At 35.2% G+C, this 27976-nt stretch overlaps 5 protein-coding genes across 11 annotated transcripts; 1 reads left to right on the forward strand and 4 right to left on the reverse strand.

Annotated features, from left to right (window-relative positions):
* Window positions 1-543: 543 nt before the first annotated feature.
* On the reverse strand, window positions 544-4270 carry LOC133681707 (probable transcription factor KAN4). The gene is made up of 6 exons (XM_062104815.1): window positions 3005-4270; window positions 2769-2845; window positions 2504-2540; window positions 2088-2259; window positions 896-992; window positions 544-778 (listed from the first exon to the last, which is right to left on the reverse strand). The coding sequence occupies exons 1-6, from the start codon at window positions 3474-3476 to the stop codon at window positions 605-607; spliced, it is 1029 nt and encodes a 342-aa protein (XP_061960799.1). The 5' UTR covers window positions 3477-4270; the 3' UTR covers window positions 544-604.
* Window positions 4271-14618: 10348 nt separating this feature from the next.
* On the forward strand, window positions 14619-17548 carry LOC133682557 (uncharacterized). 2 transcript variants are annotated; one of them, XM_062105944.1, is made up of 7 exons: window positions 14620-14829; window positions 14942-15011; window positions 15120-15179; window positions 15654-15768; window positions 16301-16416; window positions 16564-16688; window positions 17087-17548. In XM_062105944.1, the coding sequence occupies exons 1-7, from the start codon at window positions 14753-14755 to the stop codon at window positions 17208-17210; spliced, it is 687 nt and encodes a 228-aa protein (XP_061961928.1). In that variant the 5' UTR covers window positions 14620-14752; the 3' UTR covers window positions 17211-17548. The 2 variants fall into 2 exon arrangements, with proteins under 2 accessions (XP_061961929.1, XP_061961928.1); XM_062105945.1 differs by lacking the exon at window positions 15120-15179 and having other exon boundaries at window positions 14619-14829.
* Window positions 16876-18434, reverse strand: LOC133682558 (uncharacterized). Its single transcript, XM_062105946.1, has 3 exons — window positions 18279-18434; window positions 17829-18204; window positions 16876-17420 (listed from the first exon to the last, which is right to left on the reverse strand). Exons 1-3 carry the CDS (start codon window positions 18388-18390, stop codon window positions 17417-17419), a joined length of 492 nt encoding a protein of 163 aa, XP_061961930.1. The 5' UTR covers window positions 18391-18434; the 3' UTR covers window positions 16876-17416.
* A 598-nt stretch (window positions 18435-19032) lies between these two features.
* LOC133682556 (B3 domain-containing protein REM16-like) lies at window positions 19033-21852 on the reverse strand. Of its 2 annotated transcripts, none has more exons than XM_062105943.1 (5): window positions 21742-21852; window positions 21361-21492; window positions 20150-20705; window positions 19639-19799; window positions 19033-19500 (listed from the first exon to the last, which is right to left on the reverse strand). In XM_062105943.1, exons 2-5 carry the CDS (start codon window positions 21472-21474, stop codon window positions 19246-19248), a joined length of 1086 nt encoding a protein of 361 aa, XP_061961927.1. In that variant the 5' UTR covers window positions 21475-21492; window positions 21742-21852; the 3' UTR covers window positions 19033-19245. The 2 variants fall into 2 exon arrangements, with proteins under 2 accessions (XP_061961927.1, XP_061961926.1); XM_062105942.1 differs by having other exon boundaries at window positions 21361-21500; window positions 21742-21851.
* A 1669-nt stretch (window positions 21853-23521) lies between these two features.
* LOC133682787 (B3 domain-containing protein Os01g0723500-like) lies at window positions 23522-27905 on the reverse strand. Of its 5 annotated transcripts, none has more exons than XR_009836722.1 (7): window positions 27569-27905; window positions 26677-27253; window positions 26206-26378; window positions 25491-26007; window positions 24942-25099; window positions 24294-24682; window positions 23522-23890 (listed from the first exon to the last, which is right to left on the reverse strand). XR_009836722.1 is itself a non-coding variant. In XM_062106307.1 (7 exons), exons 1-6 carry the CDS (start codon window positions 27662-27664, stop codon window positions 24353-24355), a joined length of 1851 nt encoding a protein of 616 aa, XP_061962291.1. In that variant the 5' UTR covers window positions 27665-27905; the 3' UTR covers window positions 23522-23890; window position 24352. The 5 variants fall into 5 exon arrangements, 3 of the variants coding, with proteins under 3 accessions (XP_061962291.1, XP_061962292.1, XP_061962293.1); XR_009836723.1 differs by having other exon boundaries at window positions 23522-23920; XM_062106307.1 differs by having other exon boundaries at window positions 24352-24682.
* Between the last annotated feature and the right edge of the window lie 71 nt (window positions 27906-27976).

Here is a 27976-nt window from a genome sequence, read left to right on the forward strand (position 1 = left end):
GCAATAAAATCTTTAAGATAAATGATTCATACTTGAAAACAATAAAAGATTCATTACTTAATTTAAAGTGTTTTAAAAAGTAAATATCATTTTTATTTTAATTTAAGCGTAACTGATTTAATTTTTTTTTATTTTGAGTTTATAGGTTCATATTACATGTCTAAACTCTAATTATTTTTTAACTACATTCTTGTTATAATAAACTAGGCATATGTACATATTATTCTAATATATTTACACCTTGTATCTACACTGATATGTTAAGTCAAGGGACATCCCGACAGTTAGAACTTAGGCACTTCGATTAAGAGGTGCTATATACGCACAACCTTTAACGATGATGGGTGGAGATTTAGGACATGGTGAAAGCTACTCCTACTTTATAATTAATTCATGGTTTTTGAGCATCCCGTTGGAAGGAAAATCTCATTATCACAATTAATTAACCATATGATAAAGTTGTCTCCTTTTTTTTTGTTTCCGCCCTTTCACATTTGAGACAGAATCCAAGAAACATGGAAGATGCATAAAGATTAGTAGATATGTGGTCCATTAAAAGGAGGATTAGATAAATTATAAATTCATAGTTTGTTAGCCTGATTAATTAACACTTGAGAAGGGTTAGCTCATTTGTAGTTTCAGCATAGTCCAATTGCCAACTTGGCCTTCCAAGGGTGAACTCTAGGTTAAGCAACATATCTGAAGATGACGAGGAGCTAGAGTCCAATCTCTCCTTCAAATTAGCAGCCATGTGGAGGGCTTCCGTGTGTCCGTCCTCCTAATTAAGGATAGAAACAGATAACATTATCAGCTAGAAGTTAATTAGGAAGATATTTGATGTGTGTGTGTGTGTCTAATCCATGAATTTTTTGTTTTTGATGATTAAGTCATATACCTTAGAATGGTCATGTGCTTCGACATTAACATATGTCAGAGCCTCAAGACTTGATATATTTTTCTCATCTCCCTCCATTGATGATGGCCCTGAATTTCTGTTCAAAAAATCACCAAGAAATCAATATTTAATTATTACTAGTGAATACGTTAAAACAAATAATTGTAGGCAAAAAGTTGTCTCCTTTCTCTCGTTTCTTTTCCTTCTACATGTGAGGAAATAAAAAATCATGATATAATCAATTGAGATTTAGGTATGCATATCCGGCTACCTACTTGGAAGATTTTGATGTGCAGTGGAAAATCAATGAGAAAAATTGTTCAAAGTTGAATACAATATGCATTAAAAGCTCTTAGAACAAGAAGATGTGAAAGTTACTGCAATATCTCAGAAGTTAAATCATTCTTTTATGTTATCAGCTACTACTACAGAAGCAATTTCACTACATAGTATAATTTTTGAAGAGAGGATTGATTTTATTTTTGCTTTATTTCTCTTATGTCCTGAGTAAGATAACATATATAAGGTCATATATATTGTATAGTTCAGAAAAAAAAAATATTAATCCATACTGAAGATTCAAATACGGGAAGCAAAAGTCAGTCTTCTGGTTTTGAATTGATTGTCCACGGGAATTAGTCAACAGAATCCAGCCATCGATGAAATATTATGACTCGGGGAACTATAAACGTTAACATGACTATTTGAGGTTCTGAGTTGTGCACTGGAAACCAAACCAAAGAACCCTTAGAATAAAGTAGCATTGAGATTGCAACCAAGCCCTTGACTTTTTACATACATTGGGATGAAGAAACATTCATAATCTAACGGATGAAGAGCATGCTAGGGCGCGTATATATTGCTATGAAAGGTACACGTACGTAAATCATACACTTAACCTAGAAACCCTCGGCAAGCTTCATTAATTATGATCTGAGTAGAGACTCTATTAGTGAAACCTATTGTCTACACGAATAACTAAGACAGAACATGTTGGACCAAATTGAAGTTCATCACCAAAGGTATTTGTGTGAATGCGTGCATGTATATATGTTTGCGTTGATTTAATGCATTCATTGAATATGGAATTGTACTTTACCGTTTTAAAAAAATTTAGATGATAAGATGCACCTTATTGTGAAAAAACAAAAGAAGAAACAATAGATAAGGAGGAAGGAGAAGCACAAGTGACCTTTGATTTTTTTGTGTAGAAGATAGTGGTGGTGATGGTGGTGGTGGTGGTGGTGGATTATTGAGAGGTTGAGGAAGGTTTTTGGCATCAGCTTTTCCACTAGATAAACCTAAAGCGTCCACCTCAAGAATCCCTGCCCTTTGGCTCAAACCCATATCTGTCAGCTCTTGACCTGCAATCATCATATATTGAACCATTGCTCCAGCTTTATCAGACACTCAGAAAAATAATTCATATATGGACTGATTAATTCAGTCAGTCAGATCCCAACAACATCTATTTTTTTAACTCGAAAATAGTAAATCAAATTAATGATAGAGTTTTTGGCCACACTTGAATCACCAAGCTCTCTCTAGCAAGACAATTATTTCACGGAAGAGAGTAAATATCGAGTTCTTAAGGACAATATAATTTACCTGATCCTCTGTCAGTGCTCTTCACTGTTCTATACATCTGCATGAACACCCACAGGAAAAATGAGAAAAAGTCCACATTGTTAAGATTACTTTAGAGATGCCCTTTTGTCCTTACCCCTTGTTTTCCCTCCCCACTACGAATTAGTCACAGCAATACACAGATACATGTAACGATAAAAGTGCTAAAACAAAGTTGAAAAATCTTGAAAATCTCCTAACAAATACACAAATTCAAGGCAATGCAGATTCAACACAGTAACCCCACCTGCAAGTGACTCTTCACATGAGCTAGGGTAAGATCCTTCACATTCATCAACTCTAAGACTGATTTTGGTGTTGCTCCTGTAACAATATTCGCCAAGAGAAGGTGTAAACTTCTTCTCTTTTATATCAACAAATTATCTCTACTATCGTGTCAAATAATTAAGAAGAGGAAAAACACAGGAAACAAACTCCAGATGCAGAAATGTACTAGTGAGTGCAAGTTTTTAAGAATATTACTTTCATGGCCACCAAGAAGCTGGACCGCATGAACAAAATGGGCATGGAGAGTTGTGGTCCATCTCATTCTAGGAGCCCTTACGCTTCTCTTCACTCCATTAATCATTCTTGCACTTCTCTTGAAATCACGCCCATAGATTTGGGGTTGGTGGTGGTGGTGATTAAGATTTCTTGGTAGTTGAAGTGTTTGAGAACTCAAATCTGCCATATCAAACCCTAAGCTCAAAGTTGGTTCACTAGGACCAAGATTATAACTCCTTTCTTGATTGAGAAAGCCATTTTCATGGCTTAAATCACTTCCACTACTACCAGAATCTGTAGTTGAGCTCCTATCACTACAAAGGGCTTTTCTTGTTAATCCTCCATCATAGCCCGTTTCTTTAGCTTCCACTGATGGCGGGCTGATCTGCAGTGAAAGATCAGGAAAAGGTGATACACTTCTCATAATTATGTGTTTTGAACTTGAGAACATGAAGAAGACGGGGATCTATATATCAAATTAAGCCAGGTTTGGGAGTGACAAGGGAGAAAGAATGAAAGAGTTTTAAAATAGTACAAATAAGGAAATTGTAAAACAGAAAGCAAGTGAATAGGTGAGATCTTTGAAGGAAGAGCTATGGGGATAAGCAGCTTGAAAAGAAAATGGGTCGTTGTGATTATATAATGATTAAATCATGAGTGCCTTATGATTTGCATGGGTGTTGAGAGATGAATATATAGAAATGTTAAAGTAGAGAGAATTCGAAATGATCAGTAGGCTAGCTTTCTTTCAGTAGGATCACTCTAGGGTTGATCCAATAGAAGATCAGAGAAAGAAGTATAAATAGTGAGGTGATTGAAGGCATCGCAGAGAGTGATCAGAGTAGTAGTGAGAGATCGAGATTAAAAAAAGGTGAACGAAAAGAGAAAGTAACACAGTCTCTCCGGGGATGATGGCCTAGATGAAAAGTTTGTAAAAAGAGAAAGTTATGTATTTAAGGATGCAGAAAGGTCAGAGACATTTCTTCAGAGAGAGCTGGAGGAGGGGACCTTTTTTCTTGCCTTAACTTTTATAATTGACAATGAATAAAAGGGAGCTTTGCAGAGGATATATTAATGGTGGTGTTTGCAGGGAAAATGGATGGAATTTGAGATAACAAAAAAAGTACTGTCAAGGTTTATTGGAAGGGAATTGAGTGAGTCTAATTGATGATGAATTCTTTTTTCTTTTTTTTCTTTTTGTTTTCTATCTCTCTCTTTCTAGCTAGCTCTCACCATCTCTATACGTTGATGGATCGTGACCCTTTCAGATTCCCTAGAGCTACTCCCTCCTTATGTTTCCTCTATAAGATTTTTATTTTAGATTTTATTTTAATTTAATCAATGGTGATTTTCGTGAGCTTTTGCTTCAATGAGAATATTCCTGTTTTATTTGGCAGGCCCAAAATAAAAAATATAATAATAATGAAAACAATTCTTGTTCAAAAGCTGCAATTAGGGCCTCTTCCATGCTTATTCTTTTATTAGAAAGTTTATGCATTAGTTATTTTCCTGGATTTTTTTAAAAAAATTATATAGATACAAGGAGGAAAGAAAGTTTACGTTGAGATATTTTTATTATTTTTAGAGTCTTTCTTTTATAAAATATTTTACTGGAAAATATTTTCTAGATTTTTCATGTTTGTTTTCAGAAAATATTTTTCTATTTTTGTTTTCCATTAAATATTTTACAAGAAAACTTTTCAATATATATAGCTATTCTATATTCAACCTTCAAATTTAGTTTATTTACTGAAAAAATATTTTTCGCTCATGAAATTCTACAAAATATTTTATGAATAATAATCTATATTACAATATCATCCAAATATTTTAACAATTACCTTCATCTCACTATCACCATCTCTTTACAACCATTGTGATCTCACAATCACCTTCTCTTTCACCATCACCACAACCACCAATACCTCCCCCACCACTTTATCCTTAACCATTGAAAAATACTTTACAAGGAAACATTATATATATATATATATATATATATATATATATATATATATATATATATATATATATAAATGGATTTTGGATTTGATTTCCTCTCTCCTTCATGTAAAATATATAATTAAATGCCACCACTAGTTATTCCTATGCATCATAAATTTTTCCTGCATTTATCTTTTGTGTAATTAATAATTAAGAGAAACATAATTAAAAGCTAAACAATGTCTCGAGAATTTAAGAACTAGATGTTCCTTTCTGAGGACGTCAATGAAAATTTATCAAACTTAATTAAATAATTAATACAAGTCATTATCATGACACAGTAAGGATTAGCACGACCGATCCCTTTCCTTCCTCTAAAAAGAATAGCACAATCAATTAATTAAGGTTTTGATCATTTGCAAAGACTTGCATAAGAAAACATCAAACACAATTTGCTCTAGCAGTTCCAACCCAATCTTAATTCCCTTTGCCTAAACCGACCATTATTTAGCCAGCTCGATCGAGTCAAGTCAATCGAGTGTTTGTCTTTTGTCCGACTTCACAATGGACACAAGATAAGCCACGAGGAGGAAGGGGAAGACTCTCTTTAGGTCTCTTCTAGCCTCGGTGCGCACGTAGCAACTAAATTGTCGATAAATATCGAGCTGTACACGTGAGAAGGCCCTTTCAAGCAGGAAAATATACTAGTCTAGTAGGAGGGATTAAAATTGAAATCGGTAAGGGGAATTGTGAGAGAAGAAGGGTGTCAGAGTGGCTAGGGTGTCCGGCGACACCAGGGTTGCAGACCCACATGCAAAACTCTCTCTGACCCACTTTCCCTTTAAATTTCCAAAAAAAAGTTGATACCCCACGCGCTTTAATTTCTCCAATTAATGCCCCCATGAAAACCCGGGTCAAAATTATTGTACGACCAACCGAGCTTTTGTTTGCTTCGATTATAAGGAAAAAAAATGTAGTTTCTTTTATAAATAGAAGAATTTAGGGTCTCATGTTTATCTTTTTCATAGTATAGTATGATAGTTATTATTTTTTAAAATGTTTTTATTTAAAAATATATTAAAATAATATTTTTTTATTTTTTAAAAATTATTTTTGATATTAATACATCAAAATGATCTAAAAACATAAAAAAATATTAAATTGAAATAAAGAAAAAAATAAAAAAATTTCAAATTTTTTTAAAAATACTTTTGAAACGTAAAAACAAATAGGATCGGATCATTGAATTATAAGATTATTTTGCAAGTCATTATATTCGTATGTATCTATATCATTTTTGTTTAAAACAAATTTATTTTAATTTTTTTAAATTATTAGCTTTGACTTTGTTGAGTTCTCAATTTAATAAGATTGTTAATTTAATGTCATTCTAGTTTTAATTAAGTTGAATTTAAAACAATTAAAATAAAACCTTATTAAGGTTATATTTTATATCTTTAAATCTATCCATTAAATCGGGTTAAATAACCATAGTTTCTATATTTTAATCGGTTTGGTTTTTATATCTTCACCCTCCATCATTTTAATAACAAACCTCTCAAATTCATAGTATCTTTTGTGGGATTCTCATATTTTTCATAGTAAAATCAAAGATCACAAGAATTGAAGTCTATGTATAAAATGATTCATTTAATATTTCTATTCCTAAAACAACACGCGGGCTTCCTTAAATCTTATGTTTTTTTTGCTTTCCAAATTTATAATCATGTAGAAGTTCTTGCTAGCTATCAAGTTTATGTAGTTGAATCTATCACTCAAGAGATAGCCAGTTGCGTTTGTACATTAATATTACTATGATGTTGGGTCTGTGGGTACTTTTGTTGGGTTGAATGGAGCTATCATCACATAATTTACTTGGCTATTTGGTGGCTCCCTCTTGCTTTATTTATGATTTTTGTAATGTATACAGTTTTTGAGATACAATCTCTTTTTAGAAATACGAGTATAGTTTATCATCAACAACAACAACATATCTAGAATATTGCATTGAATCACTGGTTGAACCAATAAACCATTGATTGAACAAAAAAAACCCACGATCCAACTCTTTAACTACTTCTTTATCTAGTTTGGTTCTAAAAACATTGCTTTAGTGGTAATAGTGAGGTTAATTTTTATATGACTTTTACAAATTATTTAAATTGTTTTTGAACTTTTACTAAAAAAAAATAGAAATAGTTGGTTAGAAATAATTTTTAACTTGAATAGGAGATTTGTTATAAAATCGAGTCAATCTTTTTGTTTAATAAAAAATTTTAATTAACTTTCGTGCTGACAGATCAAAAGTCTTTCATCTGTGTAATAGTGGCCTCAGTATGATCAAACTCAAATAAGATTTCTCCGTTGAAAAAAAGAATGAGAAAACAAATGGTGACCGGGAGAGGAATAGAGTATGCCTGTGTAATGGGAAAATGAAAAATAAAATCCTCCTTTTGGATAATAAGTGATGGGCCTTGGTCCAGAAAAAAAAAAAAACTCATTGATCGAATGAAAATTAATATTACCAGTGGATCTCGGAAATCTAAACGATCGGAGAAGTATCCAGTGTATGATTCTGGGGACACTAATTACTAATTCATTGATTGAATAAAAATCGATCTTACTAATGTATATATCAATAATATTCTTCAAGTAATTATATTCAAGATAATTGTTTTTTGAATTAGCAATAAAAGAGCACACACAAGAGCTGGCACTACAAATCTAATAAAAAGAACACTACTTAGCTTGCTAATTATAATTATTTCTTTATTTGATTAGGAGTCCAATAGCTTTGTAATTAAACAAACAAAAAAATCTAACCATTAAATTTTGGGCATGATTTGAGTACATAAAAACAAATGCTGGTGGGTATAGAGCACGGCAAATTAAGCTTGGTATTTAGAAATTAAAGAGGCGCGTGGCAGGCGAGAAATGGAAAACGGAGTGCAGCCCTAACGTTCAATTCATGACCACCGTGTAGTATTTGTCTAATCTGTCTACCTCCAATATTCCCTCTCCATGTCCAAATATTCCATGGCTAAACCCAGCTGTGGAGCCCCTCCCCAGGCGTGGAAGAAATATAGTATAAGAAAGGAAAACATACCATATTCCTCGGCGTCAACATGGGGTTCCCATCACGTGACTTATGGACGTGACCTTGTCTAGGTTATATAGTCTCTTCTCTTGTTCTCTTCTCTTGTTCTTTCTTTACTTTTCTCCAACCCCCGTTTAAAATGCTGAATTCTCTATTTGATTATGCTCGAAAACCCATGCTTTGCTTTTCATAATTTGTTTGTTTATGGGAATATTTGATGGCAATAACAACAAGATGATTACTAGAAAGTGTTCATCATTTCTAAATTATAGTTTTCGAAGCCATGGTCAGCGCCTGATGCGCTCTAGATTCACCGGGAAATGAAATCTTTTTGTACATCTTGTGTTACTTTATTCGGGCTAATAAATTCTCTATCTTTCTTTATACGGATTACTGAATAATCAGTTTGTAGTATGGTAATATCCGCTCAACATGTCTCTCTATGGATCTCTTGTAATGTTGTCAAATGCTACGGCTATATTCCATATTCCATGTGTTTGTCTTATAAGAACTACCCCCCATGCACCACCTCTCTCTCGTATACTACTATATTTAAAAGCTTTTGCATTGATTTTATATCTTTCCCAGAAAACGACTCCATTCTTTTTCACATTGCAACAAAATTAAGCTAAAGTTTAGGCTAGTGGGTACCCATGACCAGCAATTCGTAATGAAGGCACCTAGCTCCCCATATACCACCCTTTTAATTACTGAAACATGGCTGAATGGGTTTTTGTTCAGTGCAGACCAAGCAAGGACAGACATATGTGTGCAAATTGAAATAAAATCCATCTTTGAAATCATTTAGAATATTCTTGAATCGCAACAAATTGAAATAAATTATCGTGCGATGAGTAGCTATTTATATATATAGAAAATGATATATACCTTGTTTAATACTTAAAGTGTCAGGTATTTTTCTTATATGATCAGTTGCCTAATTAATGAGCATATTTGGACAGCAATTGAGTAGCGTTCACTTTTGGTTTTGAGCAGAGATGATGACTTCAACTACAAACCCATTTTTTGTCTGTTGATACGATTAAATAATTATATGCCTTTTTGGAAGAATATTAGCTTGTTCATGGTGATTCATGAGATCAGAATACTGGCAGGGTTGCTTTGAAACTTGGTTTTTCACCTTCTCCCACTCCTCGAGTATCGAAGAGAAAGACAAAAAAGAAAAAAATAAATAAAAAAGGATGGAATCACCGAAATCAACGCAGTTTAGGCTGACGTGCTCCACGACATGCATGGAATAAACATGGTTTTACTAATTCCCTCCACCACCAGATTGTTTCGCAGCAGGTTCGGAAGAATTTCTTTGTCTTTAATTTTTAGGAGTATTACCCATTGTTATCGGATCAGGTAAAATCCCGGTAATAGATTGGTTGGGTCAATCCTAAATCTTCTTGTTTTAGTGAAACAACATTTCAAATAAATTAAATTGAAACAATATTATCATTTTGAATAAAAATTAAAAAAAAAGAAGCAATATAATAGACTCAATTGAATATCAAATGTGTTTGACTAAGTCATTCAAATTTAATTAAGTCAATATTCACTACTATTTAAAATAAAAAATAAAAAATATGGCTAGAATAAGCTTAAACCCAACAAGTTACATACTGACATATCAAATTGATCAAGTTTAATAATTATGGTATTTGTCAAATCAAGATAAAAAGATACCCTTATGAAAATAGTAAAGAATTAAGACGTATGGCTGTCAATGTTAACAGCTAACAACTACTACATGGTCCAAACTCGGTTCAAAATACTAAAAAAAGCTATTTATTGGTGAACTTAAAGGGGCACTTGACACTCTTTTGGAGGAGCATAATTGAAAGCAATGTTTTGTATCACAAATGAAGATGCACAGGTACCCACGCGCCACCAGAACAGATGATCAGAAATTCAGCATGGCAGTTTCAGGGACCAGGCAAGGGCATCCGTCCCCAAGCAATTAGTGGGCAATTATATACCTATGATAAAGTACAAAGGTGTCAATTTATCTGCAATGAATTGGTTTAAAGTAGAACGAAGTCAGACAGCCTCGATCGGAACCTATTGATCCTGTCTATTTTTCTAGCAAATTTTGAATTAAGTGCTAAGAGTTTTGTATGTTCTTTTTTAAATATTTTTAATATTAACATATTAAAATTATTTATATATATATAAATATTAATTTAATATTTTTTAAATAAAAAATAATTTAAAAAATAAAAATTAACACAGTACAAACCAACATCACTTTACATAGATACCTCCCTCTATATATATATATATATGCCTCCACCGATATTCAAAGTGACAACAAATTATTTAATCTCCAGAGAGTGAGTTTTAATTTGTTGGATACTAATGGGGTCAAAACCCAAAGGAAAGAAAAAAAAATGTCTCCAAAGAGTTGGTCCAACAACTAAATTCTCTATCAAATTAAGGCAAAAATGAAAAATAAATAAATAAATTCAAATTATATAATTACGGAAAATCCCCAATCAAGGTTTTAAATTAGCAAGTGAACAATTAAAAAGATACATAGGACGAGGCTACTGCAGAGTCAAGACCTATTAGATTACTTAATTGACTGTTTATTTAAAAAGGGTACAAAAATAGGAGAGAAGCAAGAGAATAATTGAAGGGTGGGGACAACATACACAATATCTTCAATGAATCTTACGACTCATTCGACCCCATCCAGTCAATTTTATTAATGTTAGCCACAGATAATTATTGCTGTTCTACTTCAAATGAAATTATAAGACTATGCAGCAATTACAAGGTCAGTCAAGCCATTTAATGTATATTGGATCCTAGTTGGCACTACTCACTAGTAGTGTAATAACCCGTCCCGGTCGGTCGGCAAATTGATCCAGTGATTTACAACTCGGAATGTCCTGGTCGGTCGGTCCAGTGATTTGCATCTTGGAATGTCCCAGTCGGTCGGCAGATTGATGCAGTGTTTTGCGACTCAGAATGTAGTTGGAAAACTGTAAATAGAAAAAACAGGGGTTTTTTTATTAGATATTAAAATTTAGATATGTTTACCTGATTTATTATGTAAGTTTTGAGTAAGGTATTATAACTATACTAGTTTAGCTGTAGCTAGAGAAGGGTTGTTTTTTCTTTGCCCCTGAAAATTTACCAATTTTTCTCTCCTCGGACGGGGTTGCTCAGATGAAAATGAGATTTCGTTAGAGAGATGTGAACAACAGGCACAAATTTTACATTCCCACTGCCACAGTACATTGACTACGTTGAAAGCCCCGATATATCCTCACCGGGTTGAGTGAATTGAAGGTGATGGATAGGTGCCAAACTCCTGCTGCCAACATCAATAACCAGACCAGTCCATTCTCTTCGACATCAATTTAATTTATTGGAATTTTAATGCAGAGAAGAAGGTACATGCACAGTTCTTTTTATTAATCTTTTGCAGGAACTGCAAGTAGTGGAGCCATGAAAATTAAATTAGACAGGGCCGAGCCGGGCCGTATGTTGTAAAAGTCTAAGAACCAATCTCTGAAAAAACAAAAAGTTGAGAGGTTATGTCTGGTGCATGATTCGTCGAGTGAAGAAAGTTGTGTTTTACTTATAATTACTAGTGGTGTGCGTACGGGGGGGGGGTGTAATATAGCTTCTAAATTCAGCAACCCTCTTGATCAATTAATTGATCGAGATCACTGCAAACGAAAATATTGTACCTAATATCGCAGGACCCACATCCAGAATAGAGCATGTGCCTCCAATCAGTTGTTGCTGAGAATTGCAGACTGGGCACTAAAGCTTGAAACGTAGAGTTATTCAACTCGATTTTTTTTTTTTTAGACGAGTTGAAGTTTTTGATTAGACGAGTTGAAGTTTTTCAATTTAAACTAATTTTAATACTGTCCCACTAAATTCTAATGAGCTGATAGATCAATCCATGCTTTACTTGAAATTACCTGAAGCCATGGTATTCTCACTGGGGAATATGCGAGGAGGCCATAAGGGAGGAGACTATATAATATTTTGGTGAACATCATTGAAACAAAAACTAAAATTGAATCCTAGCATTTGTGTCTTCAAGTTGCTACTAAACTAGTATTTGTCATTTTCTATCATCTTCAATTTCCTAGATTTCTATCCATGGTAGATTATCTAAAATGTACTTTTGCACATACTTATATGGTGAAAATGGGTTTTTGAAACCGAGTTTTGTAGCGAGTGCTATGGAAAGATATTCCCATCCCAATCGCTTGCATACTCTCCCCTTGTATTTATCTTTTGTTTTGGCTTCCTTGATCAATTCCATTTCTACATGTTTAGGAAGGTGCCTGTTTAGTAATATTCTCGTGACTCTGTCGCACTCTCATTTCCTGATAGTTGTCTCATGGACCACAAGCTTAGATTTTTATAGTTTGTCCAAAGCTCAATTATGCATCTCCCCCCAATATCTTCCTTGTTTTGACCCTTTCTTACATTGATAGAGAGAATGCCCTTTTTGCCTGTCAATTGTCAAGCACTCAAAGCTCCTCATTCATGGAATATATAGAGAAGAAACCGAATCCCTTTATGTCTACATCAACAAATAAATCCCTATAGATTTCTCTTTCACAAGGAATAAAACTTCTGCCTGACGTAGAATACATATATAATAATGGTTTGAACTCCATACCTAATTCCCTTTTGACAATACTTGTTATGTTAATTATAATGATTCTCATTTAACAATATTGTTAGAACAAAATGAATATGAAAATGATATGTCGAGTACTATTATTAGGGATAGAACTCGCCTTTTCTGCTTGGAAATATATAGTTTCGTTCTAGCCAGAATGTTTTGTCCAAATCCATATGGGCCATTGGAGAAAACAAAAAAGTAATGAACATGGTTCTTTTTTATGGGTCCAAGTTAAAAAGAAAAATCTTTCTTTGAAGAAGAAAGAAATTGGTTGTTATGATGTTGTTCTCGTACTAAAAGACCTACCGGCCACGATCAAAGCTTTACGATAAGGTTGAAAATGTGCTCGGAATTTAGAGACTTTGAGAGAACTTGAAGAGGTCGGTCTTGTCGGCTATTACTTGGGGTTTGGGGTTCGTTCTCTTCAAGTCTCGAGTTTGAACCATCCTGCCAACAAAAAATTGTTGGGACCACGGGCTGCAAGGCGCAAATCAACCATGTGTAAAGGCTGGTTTTCAGGTCATGGAAATGTCTGGTTCTGGGTCAAAGAACGTAAATAGTATTTAAATTATGATAACAATTGTTTTCAAAATGTTTTTTATTTTGATATATATGAAAATAAAAAAATAATTTTTTAAAATGTATTTCTAGCACTAGCATATAAAAACTATCCAAAAACATTAAAAAAAATAATTTAAAAAAAATCAAAGAATTTTAAAAGTGCTTTAATTTTAAATCTCTTATGGGAAAGCTAATCCAAAATATCCTGTTTTTTTTTTTAAAAAAAAAAAGAGACTTTGAGAGAGAAAACAAGCGGAAAAGTTCAATTGAGAAATTCGAATAACACGTGACAGGATCACATTTTGCAGATTGCAAGCAAGTGGAACCTGGAGAGGAGGTTGCAGTAAAATAACTGGAGAAAGATGAATAGTAAAAGATAGAAATTAATTATTCAAACAAAGATAGGGACTAGGGATATAAGACATTCCTGGAATCTGATTTTAGAAGGAAAAATTAGACGGTAGCTGGTGTGATACAGTTGGGATGGCATTGTCAAGTTCCAATACTGGCAGTATACAGAACAAGAATAGTTTATGGTTGGTAGCAATGTCCTGGGCATCACGGTCATGTATTCAATCAATTCTATATTTGCTAAACTCGGCTTGATTGGTGGATTGGTTTAAAAAATGTACGACTTGAAATCTAATCTAGAATAGATTTTAAGATGAATTGGTTTTGATATTAACCCGACTCAATACTATTAAATCATAACCTGATTTGAGTTTATTTTTTAAAAGTTATAAGTATGAGTTTTACAAATCTCAGAGGTACTAGAAACTTATATGGTTGTTAATTTTAAGACCCATAAGATTAGTCGAGGTGCATACAAGTTGGTTCAAACATCCGTATTAATAAAAAAAATTATAACTTGGTTAAACTGGTTTCAATCCAATTAAGTTAATATTAAAAAGTTTTTTAAAAAATAGAACTCTATTATTGAGGGACTTTGTGCCTCGTGTAAAGCTAAAGAGGATCCGAAACATTTGGGTTTTAATATTGGACCGACTCTTTGGCTATGCATGTGCAACCTTTACAGTAAACCTAGATGATCCAGTGGGAACTCACAAATATAGCAAAGGTGTGTTTGATACTGAAAGAGTCTCGGATTTTTATACAAAAAATGATTTCAAAAGCCCAAAGCAATTTAGCCCATCTTTAAATGGGCCCTCTTTTGGACCCATCAATTCCAAGAAACGTCAGAGGCCCAATGATTCACATGAAGAAAAATACAAGCCCAAGACTAGTCGAATTAATTGCTCAAATGGCCCAACACGCAGGTCCTTGACTCCTTTCTAACTCTTATCACTATCTCTGCTTTAACCAAGCCCAGCTCCGAGTGGTATTTCCGTGAATTGCTTGTTCATCCTCCTCTGTTCCAAATTTCTCTCTTCTTCGATTCACTTTGGATCTCTCACTTCTCTTCCGAGACGAAGAGAGACAGAGAGAAGTTAACAGAGAGATGACGTTGTTTCACTTCTTCAACTGTGCGATTCTCACCTTCGGCCCCCACGCCGTCTATTACTCCGCCACTCCTTTGTACTCCTCTCTCTGAAAAGAACCTTCCTAGATTCGAATAATCTTCTTCCTGAAAAACCCATTATAATTTCTGTTTTTTTTATTAATTTTTGTTGAAATTTAATGTTTGCAGGTCCGAGTATGACACGCTCGGTACTTCTATTAAAGCTGCTCTTGTTTATCTCGGAACTGCTCTAGTTAAGGTTTGTAGAGTTGCTTAGTGTCTGTAATTTCTTGAATTATTTTTATTTTTATTTTATGAATTTAAGGTTGGTGTCTTTTAGCTTAGATTCTTGGATGTATGTTTGCAGCTGGTTTGCTTGGCAACGTTTCTTAAGGTTTCCGAGAATGATAGCTTTGATCCGTATCAGGTTCTTTACATAGCTTTATTTTTAACATTTTTGAAGTTGAGATGGAGTAATTTATATTTGTTTTGTATTAGCTGAGTTTTGATGTATATATAAGAAGGCCGGACGGTGTTAGAGTGGAAATAAAATGCTTCTATGTCGACCCTTGCATTTTATATGGTTAGGTATGAAGACCCTTCTGTAAACAAACTTATTGATGAACAAAGAAGAAGCTTTTTGTTGTATTACTATATTCTTTCGCGGCTGTTGATCAAGTTTGGTGTATGAAAAATCAAATGATGTAGAATTTGATGTTTTTTTCGCTAGTTTTTTGTTTGAAATTCATCATTTTGTTGAATTTGACTCGTGAGGTGTCTAACGTGTAAATGAACCTTCCTTTCGTGCTAGTTCCACTTACTATCAAATGTTCTTCTCTGTTCTGATAACGTGTGCATTCTGATATGTGAATCACTTGTCACCAACCCCACCTATATGCAGGAACTACTGAAAGCACTGATTGGATTTATAGATGTTGCTGGGCTTTACTTTGCCTTGACCCAGTTGACTCACAGGAACATATCTCAAAATCATAAATTTCAAGCTGTTGGACTTGGTGAGTTTGACTTGTCTGAGTCATTTCATTTGAATGGCAGCATGTTTTTCCCTAAAACAATAAGCTGATTTCTAATGTTAAATTGATTGTTAGTTTCTTCCCCATAATCCTACATGAGATTCTTTTATATCTTGCTATAGTTTCTTTGAAAATTTATGGCCTCAACTTGTGGTATACTTCTTTAAGAAGAAAGGGGGTGTGTATGTGTTTAGACTGTTTCCTCTTTTTCTTTATGGACATTTTTTGACCCTTTCCTCTTGTTGATTGTAAAACTTGGGAATTTCTTCAAACCACTAGGATTTTCTTACACAAAAATTTATCAAACTATAACTGATTTGTGATGATGTAAACGATAAGGAATATAATAAGGGTCCGATATTTATATATGTTGTGCATCGTCATAATCTCTTCTCTTCATGCTTGCTTGAAAAACGGATTGAATGAAATCATCATCGTCCTTTTCTTTTCGCTTGGCATTGGTTATGCGATCTTAATCCTCATTAACTTAACAACACAATTTCCCCATTTGCAGGGTGGGCTTTTGCTGATTCTGTTTTACATAGACTGGCACCTCTTTGGGTGGGAGCTAGAGGACTAGAATTCACATGGGATTTCATTCTGCAAGGCCTTGAAGCAAATGCAAACCTGGTGCGTCTATTTTCTTGTTTATCTCTTTTATTACTTTTCATATCATTTGCTGAGATTAGTTTGGAACTTAAAAAGAAAAAAAAATAAAAATGGGATTATACGTGTCTGATACTCATTGTGGAATTTTTTCTCTTCGATGAATTTCAGGTGTTAAGTATATCCCTTGCTGCTTTGGGATCTCTGATGTGGCTTCGGAAAAATAAGCCCAAGACTTTGATTCCCATCATATACGCATGCGCAGGAATTGTGGCCACCATGCCATCCATTACAAGGTCTGCTACTCACCTGTTGTTCATAGCATATGGCCAAAAGGTCGTCTGTGCATGTGTTTTTTTTTTACACAATCTAAATTAAAACTTTATAGCAATTTAGGAATGTGTTAGATTCAACAGTCACCCAACAATTTAAGTGTGTTTGAAATCAGAGAGACTGGATGGTACTAGGTCCATGCATCTAATATTTCTTAAAACCCTTTTAGAAGTCTGATATCCTTTCTCCTTGAAAACTATTTTCTTTTGCAAGTGTAATGAAATTCATCCTATAGTTTCATTACAACCCAAGGATGATTAGCAAAGAAAGCATCATGTGTTTTGTATGTTTATGGTTTCACTCTTGTGCATCTGGAAGAGCTTAGTTTTTCATCTATTTTGCTAAATTATGGCTTTTGCAGCTACTTGAGAGGAGGATTGGGGTGGCATTTTCCAAAGGTTGTAGGCTTTGAACTGTTCACATCTCTTGTGATGGCTTTTATTAGCTGGCAACTCTTTTCTGCATGTCAGAGACCCTCTTCTTGAGGAAATCCAGTATGTTCTCCAACAGCAGATAGTTGGCTGAAGAAAAGCTCTTGAAGCATATTGAAGGAATTCCTTGATCATATTACTGTCAATTATCACTGCCAAGTTTTGCCCCGGGAGGTTGTGGTGTTGCTTTTAAATTGCAGTGTCTTCTATAGTAACCTCTAGGAATTACTGAGAAACAATCGACTTCCACTGTGACTCCGTTATCTGCAATCGCAGAAAAAAATTAGCAGCGCTTTTTTATTAGTGATTCAAACACAATGGAATCAGTTGCTGTCTATATTTTCTTGGGACTTGCTTGTCCGAATATGACTCGAGGAAGGATTGATATTGAAGCCTTGGCATCCATTTATTTCACTAATTCAATACCATGAAATGGGACTTTAGCCTTGATTGTTCAGGATGATAACAAAACTCGCATTACTTGGTAATTGATCATCTTTTTTTCTCGGGTAAAGGAGGACATTGATTCACTTCTAAAACAAGGCATGCCAGAAGTTTTGAAGCAAATATATTTAGTTATACACTACATGTAAAAGATTGACAAATCAACCAATGTCTAGCGACTCTAGCCGAGCATAATTCTTTCGCTAGTTAACTAAACAAAAGACTCACTCATTTTCCTCATACCACGCTTCAACTCGGAGGAGTACAAACCCAACAGCAACCCCAACCAAAACAAGGCCATTCATGATTGCAGCGATCCTGAATATCTCACCCGCATCGCCGCATTGAGAGGAGAGTGCGCCTCCACCTCCTCCTTTCCCATTTGATGCTGCTCTCAATGAGCTAACCACCTTTGCAAAGCATTGCTCAGTGGACACAGGTATGTTCAGAGAAAGCACACTGTTATGGGCTTTAAGACCCCCATAAGAATTCATTCCTCCCATGTAAACCACCTTGTTCGTTCTCTTGGGGATCTTGCTGTCAAAATCCACAACTGCACCAGTGATTGTTGCAGGAGTAAAGGCAGCGGCTGTTGTTGCCATGTCTGCAATGAGCACAAGTTAGAGGTTACTTAGATTATGAAACCTTCGAATGAAGTAGAGCGGTTAATGGGATCACCTGTATCTTGGATTGGAAAAGCTTGCAAACAAGAAGAGGAAGGCACAAAGGAAAGTTTTTGTAAAGGGATGAAATTGGATAAGGTGAGAAATGATATGATTGGCTGACACATAATTGAGATGAGATATAGGAGCCGACCCAAAAGTGGATCTTTTTTCTAGGCTCGAAAGAGACTCTTGAATGGGTAAGCATCTTATTGAAGGCCGATAAGGGGAAAGGGAACTAGAGCCGACAAGACGCAAATACAGATGCTACCGTTTGTATCCTGTAGACCATGCAAGCCCATAAAAGAGTTCGTGACTTGGCACCTATTTTGTCGAAATAATAGCCCGTAATGTATAATTAATTGTTCGAGACTTGAATGGGTATAGCCCTTGGCCCCTTTCCCCTAAACCCAGTATATGAACTAGCAACACATAGCTGTGAACGAGGGCAAATACAGCCCACCATTCTTTCATGCCCAAGCTATTTTGAGAGGTCTCCATTGATACGGCACAAATTCTTCTCACTCGTGAATTGGAAGTGAAAGATGAGCGTGGCAAAGCTATTCAGGTGTTGTCCTTTCCCTTTCTTTTTTCTTTTCTTTTTTGCCTTGATTACTGGATACAACCTCAACTGAAATCTAATCAGAAGGCAAATCCCCCCCATCATAACTGAAAGTACAGGTCATCAAAGGCCCGACATAGATTTAACAGAACAGAAGCAATCTAACTATATACATATGGTCTGCATGGATCATGAGATGAACGAGTCGTCATGGAAAACCAGCAATATGAGTTCTAATAGCCAACCTTACACTAAACTTGAACACGAGTCACCAGTTGTTATAGTTTACAATACTACGAAGCTTAGTTAAAACTCTACATCGGTCAACAACTCAATTGAAACAAGATTTGAGTAGTTTTCATTCCCAGATAACAGGTGTGAGTTAGCTTCATCCCCTGATGATCCGCAGAAGACAAGTTTGCTAGAGAACACGAAAGATATTAACATCCAAGACAAAAGAGTAGTTCATTGTGCCACTAGGTTCGAAGAGGCACACATCGAACTCCTGTAAATTGTTATCCAGAGCAAAACTCTTCCACCCAGAAGAAAGACCTCCACTGTTCTTGGATTTATAATATAAGAAGTTGGTGTTCCATATATTTTCTTTCACACGAAGAATCACAACTTTTTTTTCCAGGGTTCTGAAATGTCTAGTTGACCATGCTGAAGGGATTACCTGAATGAAGCAGAACAGCAAGTATAACAAGTGACAATGGAAACAATTGACACTTACCTCTGGATAAAAAGAAACAGGCACAGGGAGATAAAATAGCGAGAAATTCGAACATGCAATAACTGAAAAAGATATTTGTACCATGTAAAATTTCCTGTATACATGTGTGGGTTTCATAACCACGACGAAGCCCTCATTGGTTTGTGCTGTTTGTGCTAACCGCAATGCATTGAGTTTGTCTTGCTCTGTTACCATCCTTCTACTTGATACATATGCCGTGCCGATAGGTATATGCTGGACATCTGATTCATTAACAAACCATAACAATTTAAGAGGCAAGGCATCCCATCACTGCACAATTCTATGCATCTAGCAACGCAAAGAAACTTCATTAAAGACCATACACTTCAACGCAAAGTCAGTTAATCAAAAGGAGTAGCAAACAATGAAGAAAAAAAGAAAAGGCAAGCAACTTATTTTATTTTACATTAGTAAGGCAAGCTTAGAAGATGGATGCTTAGCAAGGTGTTGGATCAACCGGCAATACTTCTTATACCCAGAGCACCAGTAGATTGCTATGCGAACAAGTCTAGTGAGTGCCCAAGGGCAGTGAGCCATTATTCATTCATTATGCGTAGAAACTAGGACTTACCAGGTTTGGTTTCTATTTCCTCGGCAGTAGAAGAAGGTCCTTCATATCTCACTCTCTTCCTAGTTTGGATAGGCTTACTAAACTTGATTTCCCTCCGAGTCTTTTTGTTAATAGCTTTTGCGACCACACTGTTTCTTACAGGTGTTTCGTAAATATAACCATCTGCAGATTTCTCTGGAGTGCCTCCAAGACCATTATGGGGGCAGGCATTAGTAACTTCAACAGAATCTTCTACAGCTTTCCTCTTTGTTTGGACAAAACTGTCGCCTTCTCGGTGCCCACATTTTCTGACAAAATACGATGCTGCTTTCTCACAGAAGCTTTGTCCATCAAAAATTAGAACGTCAAAATATGACTCCCCATTGTACTTAAAGATCAACAAATCCTTTTCCTCCAGAAAATGGTCCTTTACAAATTCTTCCCAACCATGTTTGAAAAACATGGTGTTATCATCTGTAGTCAGTTCAACTTGCCATGTGCTGCCACTAGGACCTTTAAGAGTCACGTTTTCAAGCAGTTTGTTCTTCAAATGATTAGAAAATTTTTCAGGGATCGGCTGCAATTTAAACAAAAAGAGGCAATGTGGTCAAACATGATTTAGCATAATGAATAAAAAAATGTGTCGGCCATGATCACATAACATTCCATATCCTTGGTGAAAGTTAAAAATATTAGTTGTAAAATAACATCACATGAACATTTACGTTTCTACAACTTCAAATTTATTAAGGCCAAAATGGGATAGCCCAAGAATCCAAGTGCTAAAATCTGCGTATGAAGTCTACAAGGAAGCTAAGAAAACAGTCACGGGGGCTAGAGGGAAAAGAATATCCACAACCTGGTTCAATTAAGGGACAGGAGGACTAAGATGTGAATCAGGTTACGCATATCAACATGCAGGATTACACGCTTATGGCAAGGGACCACGAAATCAAGTAAAGAAACGTTTTTTTTATGAGTAAAATTTTGTTGAGTTGAGTACATTATGGCAAGAGCAGAATATGCTGCTCATTTCAAGACTTTCCAGCTCCTTTTCATGCAAATATTGCGATACAAAACCAGAGAAACCATAAAGTTCTTTTAATAAAGCAAAATACAGAACCACCCCTGAAAGCCTAAAACAAAAACACAACACGAAATCAGAGAGAACCCCGGAAGCCTAAACCCAAAAAAATAAAATAGGATCAATGATCATAGCAAAGAACACTTACAAGCTGATGATCAGAACCAGCACTGAGAATTTGAAAAAAATGGGTGCACTGGAAATGAGTCCAGTATAGTTCCTCTTCCCAGCCTCTGCAATCTTCACATGTTTCTTCCCCCATTTTCACTTGCTGAACTTACTGCAGTTCTAGAAATTAGAAGTTAACAAGAATGAGCTGAACAACGACAACAATTCAACAACAATAAATCTCCAAAATTAAGAGAGGCAGTAAATTTGTTCATAAGTACTTTCTTTTACTGCATACAAACAACATCGATGGACTTTTTGAGGTTACACCGACTACTACTGTTATCCGTCATAAGTGCTTTCTTTTACTGCATACAAACAACATTACTGTTTCCTTCTAAAGAAGAAGGAAAGGAATTACCTTTTCAATAAAAGGGAGGAGGAGGAGGAGGAGAGACACAGAAGGACAGCGACGGAGACAGTTTTGTTAGAACTTAACTGCGGACAAGAAGTCAGTGCGGAGAGACTTGCAATGACAAGACAGGGACATGAAACGAAGAGCCAACATGCGTCGCACGCTCGCACCCTTGGGCCTTACTGGACTCTTCGGGTTTTAATAATGCCGTCGCCATCGCCACTAATTCAACATAATAAAATTTAATTGGACATATAATAATGATTCATTATATTTCTATATTTAATTATATAATTTTTAAGGTTATAATATAATAGGTAAATTATAATTAGTTAAAGAAAAATAATTAAAATACCTACTTTAATACAACCTGGCTAACATGAAACAAAATCCTAGTGTTTGATAAAGAATAAAGTTTAAATGGGAAAAAAATCAGATTGGATCAAGAAATTAGATATATAAATATGATTATAACAACAACTTGTTAATTAATTTTTTCATACGTTTTTAGCATTTTTCAAAAAAATAATTTTAGACTTGAAAAACGATGAAAATAAAACTTATCATGTGAAAGAATAGCCATAAATATAGAACAAAAAAAAGAACAAAAGTGGAAGACATTATTTAGCATTTTAGGTAAATAAACCCTAAGTCTAAACCTTGGGCCATATTATTTCTTGTCTTTTATATTTAAACTTTTTTTTACATTTTAAAATATTATAGTTACTAGAAATAATATTAATATCAATATTAATTTCAGATCAAGTTATTATCAAACCAAATTGAGATAATTTTATATTTGATCTATGTAATAGGCAAATTAATAAATTCAAATTAGAATCATATTTAAGTCATGAAATTATATATCAAATCCATTTAATATCATTGGAGTTGAATCAAATTTGGTTTAAAATCCGTCCATTAATGATCATGCAAGCATTACATGAAAAAAAAAAATAGGTGATGAAGATTAAGATTAATTAGACATGAATCTAATTACAAATTTTTTTATCATAAAGACTAAACAATAAACTTAAAAAAATACCAGGACCACAAAACTTTTGAATAAGAACCAATTTGTAAATGAAAATAAAATGCACAAACTGGTGGTTTTTGTTAGAGTTTACAGAGGATGTGTAATAGAGCTAAATGATTTTATGTGGTTAGTTGTTATGCGTTATTGAATAATTATAGTAAGAAAAGATTGCAGAATATAATATACTTGTATGAGAAAAGATAAAAAGGTTCTCTCGAGAAAAAAACAATTAAGAACCATTGTGTTATTTTTATTTGTATCAAATGTTATTATTGAAAATTTTGATGGTGAAATCCATGATAGAACAACCGGTGTAAAGATATTATAGTAGAAATCCATGGCTCACACAATGGTATTAAAAACTCATGATACAGCACGCTATCACATAAAGAATGTTAGTGGAAAACTGTTGTTGTTTGAGTTCATTATAATTAAGAGAGAATGATGCATGAAATTTTTAGGAAAATAAATATTTTTCCCGTTTTTTTCTCTTGTATTCAATAGACCTTTATAGTATTTATATTTAAAGGAAATAACATTTCTATTTTTATTTTCAAGTGGAGACATTCTTCCATCTTTATGATGTTACTGGTCTTACCATGACAGCGTCAAATCTCCATTATCATTACACTTAAGAGTTCTTGTAACCAAACAAAGGAACGAGAAAGAATAGGGTCTAGCTTTTATCACCATGTCAGTCAGGATGGGTTCTAATATTGAAGGCCTTTTACTATAGGCACAGATATATCGTTCCAAGTAAATTAGGTTCCATCCTCTTCATTCATTTCAACGCCTTCATTCATTCATGTCCGCTAAGAATTAATTATCAGCCAAGATGTTTGAGCAAAGGGCCTGATCTTACAGTTCCATCCTACACTCTAATTGTTTCCACTGCATGCTAAGCTGCAAGCGCAAGCTACAGATAAACAAAACTAACCAGGATACATAGCATGTACAATGACAGTTACAAGGACGACTCCCTGTTGCATGAAAAATTAGTGGCGGTAGATTCATGAATCCCCAAAAATGCCGAATAACAGACCGAGCCTTGAAGAACGTCTCCACTTCCTTCAGCCACCTTCGAGTACTGCCCCTTGGCTCAAACACGAGTATCACACTCTGGTAAACACATGCAAAAAGAAGCTCAGCCTGTACATAGTATACGAAAATGAACGAATAAAAAGCTTCACCATGTCGTTGGACAAGTTGATTGTCCATAAACTATTTATACAACATTAAGAAGTGTGTGCGGGCGTGTGTGTGAGAGAGAAGGAGAGGGCGAGGCCAACATCTGGGATGGCATATAAAACCTATTGTACAGATTGTTATTGTTTTTCATCATTTCTACTACGGGATGAATGAAATTGCAATGGGTTTCTTCAATTCAACACCCGGCAATGGCATTCAGAAACTCATAGATGGCTTCTTTTTAAGAGTGAATTTTACTCATAGGAAAATCCAACATAAAATTCATGTAAAAAAAATCTCACAAGCAGGGAGACACGGGCATTGTAATGCTCACCAAAAATAGACACATAAAATTCATACATGTCCAGCGAAGGCTGGACTCTTCCATGTACCTCATGAGGGAGGATCATTGCGAGGCACTGCCAGAAGAGGTAAGTCATTGGATGCTGGATTTCCAATTTGATGATTGACCACTTCATGTCCAACCCCAGATATTTGAACCCGCATTTGACACTTGCTAACAAGCTCAAACATGCAGATATCCCCTATCTTGATATTGTTGTCACGAACAAAGGCCATCCACCCTCCACAAAAAGTGTGCACTGCTCTACCTTTTGAGTCTGGGAGAGAATTCACAGTCCAGCAGTGCCCTCGTAAATTACAAAGGATGACCTCTGTCTTACAGTTCGGAAGATATGCTGCTGAAAACTGGTGGGGGATTTTCTGCACGATGGCAACAGAGATTGTCAAACATCAATCTTGACAAAAGATAGCAAAACAGGAGAAACTCTTGAATGCTGTGGTCTTGTTTTGTCAAATGATTGTGATTTCATTTAGGTTTTTGGGATCTTCATATTTGTTTGGTTTCTGCTAAGCTTGAGTGCTTGAAGTAATGGTGCACCCTTAGATTTCATCATTAATCACGAATATGTCAGTCAGTAAAAAACATTGAAAGATGCAAAGAAAAAAGGAGAACACTCACCAAAGTATATGAACCACTAACATTGAACTTCCTCATGATTCTAACAAAATTAGGAAAACCAGACGTAAAGGACTTGGCTGCTCTTTCTTCATCCAGTGCTACCACCCTTCTCAGACCAGCTTCAGCTTCTACACCCTTTCCATTCTGAATTGGTGCCTCTGTTTTGTAATTAAGAATCCACTTTATGTTACAAATGGAACAATTGGATGAAGCAAGTTGATAAAAAACTACCAAGATCCTTCTGAAGATTAAAGAGAAGAATATCCCAAGTTTCTGTTAAACATGGTAAATTCTAAAGGTGAACACGGTACACATAATTAGAAAGGAGATTCTAATGTGCATAAATAAAAGCATCCGTGCAAACTTAGATGGAACTAAACTTTGTTTCACAAGTGATGCTTAGCAAACACGAGCCAACTTCACCAGAAATTCACTGAGAGAAGGGCAAAAAAACAAATGAAAATCTGGGCTAGATGCAAGGCAACGCATATATTTAGAAAGGAGATTCTTTAATTGGAAGACTAAGAATAAGAACATCAGTGCCCTTACGCTTCTTTCCATCTCCAGTTTGTGACATAGAGAAGAGCACAGCACTGGCAGAATCCTTTGTTGCATTTCCATGCCTCGAAATGCCAGTTGCTTGACTCTTCTCAAACTCTTTTTTATCACATATTTCTGCCTTTTTAATGAGTTTAGAATGGACCTTCAAGCAGTTTCTTCTCGATTTCTTTGGAAAACTTTCAGTTTTATGTGCAATGGCAGGACACCCAGTGTTTTCCCCGTTAGAAACTACTTTTCCAGTTTCCATATCTGGGCCATCCTTTCCAACTCGAAGAATAAAAACACGCAATTCATATTTGCGCACAAGTTCAAAAATACAAACATCTCCCACATTGATGTCATTGCTACGAACAAAGGCCATCCATCCTCCACATAAGGTATGGCTTGTATGCACTCTTGTAGCTGGTACAGAATTCACACTCCAACACGCTCCTTTGATAGTACGAAGGATAATTTCTGTTCTGCAATTAGGAAGATGTGCCATTGAAAATTGATATGGTATATTCTGCAGCATAGAAACAGACATCAAAAGATAATTAGGAAAATGCCCTGTTTTTGTTCGACTACATGCAAAACGGATGCGACGGAGTCCTAGCATGGTCCAATCCAATCTGTGATTCTCTAGGAACATTAATATACAGAATCTAAGAATGATGTCTTGCAGTCAAAAATCCAGAAAGATAAAAATAAGGAAAAAGCTTACCAGAGTGTATGAACCACTGACGTTAAACCGTTTCATGATCCTCACGAAGTACGGAAAGCAAGAGATAAAAGATTCAGCAACTCTTTTCTCACGTTCTGAAAAAATTGACACATGACCTCTTTCATGCAGCTTCAAGTCATCATCTTTGCCAAATCTTTTCCAGATGGGTACCTCTGTTTTAAGACATAGTAACCCATTGATTAGGACATGGAAGATGTTTGGACATTTCATGAAAATCTAACTTCACTGAATTATTTTTGAAATCACAAAGGAACCAGAATAAGACATGTTTGCGCAAATATCTATAATAGTATTCAGTCCCATTACTTTTTAATGCAAACTTGGATTCAAACCAAAGTTTGATAGAAACATAGTTGGCTCCCATGCCTTCTCTTCCAAGCAGAAACGCAAAAAAAGATGAAACAGATTCTTATCTGCAAAGGACCCACGACTGAAAGTTTTCATCCTTACCTTGCTTTTCAGAGCATGCTTTTGATTGAGAGGGAGTGGCAAAACAATTGGCTGGATTCCCACATTGATTTGTTTCACGAGATAAACTTTCTTCAGTTGCAAGGACCCCATCACGCTGGCACCCTCCCACATCACATGCGCTGATATGAGCTTCCCGGTTCTTTTCTATGCATGCTGAATGGAATTCAGAAGAGCCCTCTCTAACCTTTTTCCGTGCACAAACAAAATCTTTCTCTAATGATGCAGCCTCCTCCTCTCTTTCTCTCTTCTTCCCTGTACTTCCACAAAATTCACTACAACCTTGGCTGCATTTGGAATGAAACGCAGCCTCTTTCTCACACGCACTTTGATCAAACACTTGCACAGAGAAACACAACTCGCCATGATACCTAAAAACCAAAAGGTCACCGCATTCCAAGAAATGATCTCTCACAAATTCCGACCACCCATTACTGAATAACACATCGTCATTCTCCTGAGTTAAGTCAGCTGTCCAAACATCCCCACTAGGGCCCAACAAAGAAACTAATCCCGGCGTTTTCCCTTCCATATGCTTGATGAAACTGACAGGGATTCTCTGCCATGTGAACAATTTGGATTGCGTTAATCCTGTAATTAAACTGATATCAAGCAAATCCAAAATCTTCAACCAGTTAAAGATTACTACTACAATCATACACATAAAAGAAAAATATTAGCAAGAACTAATGCATGCATTGAATAGCAGAAAATGAACTCTTTTCTTTTTTCCCACCAATGAGTAACAATCCGAAACTCAAGTCGGGTCTAAACCCTAGTTTGATTCAAGGAACCATGAAAGGAAATCCAAAAAGAAATATGGGAATTTCATTTATGGGGGAAATGGAGCATGTGAAATGAAAAAAAAAATTACCAGTCGCTCTGAGCTTAAATTAGAAGAGAAAATCACAAAGAAGCATGGACGCCTGACAACATTCACCATCTTCTCCGATTGATTCTCTTTGGTCATTTCTACTTCTCTCGAAATTACAACATCAAACAAGAAAAACCATTGATAATTAATTTACAATAAAAAAAATTGAAATCTAAGTAAATTATTGTTAGGAACCAAACACAAAAGTCATTTTTAGAGAGAGAGGGAGAGAGATGTTCTTTTAGTTTGATTGCGGGGAAAACAGGGTAGGAAATGGCATGGTCGTATTTCGAATTGGAGTGCCTTTGCCACGACCAGACTTTGTTATTAAACTCTTACATTGGCCTGCGCAAGATTGCGAGTCGGGGTAAGTTTTCTTTTAATACATAAAAAAAAAAAAAAATCAGG

Source organism: Populus nigra, chromosome 2, assembly GCF_951802175.1.
Source record: "Populus nigra chromosome 2, ddPopNigr1.1, whole genome shotgun sequence".
NCBI lineage: Eukaryota > Viridiplantae > Streptophyta > Magnoliopsida > Malpighiales > Salicaceae > Populus > Populus nigra.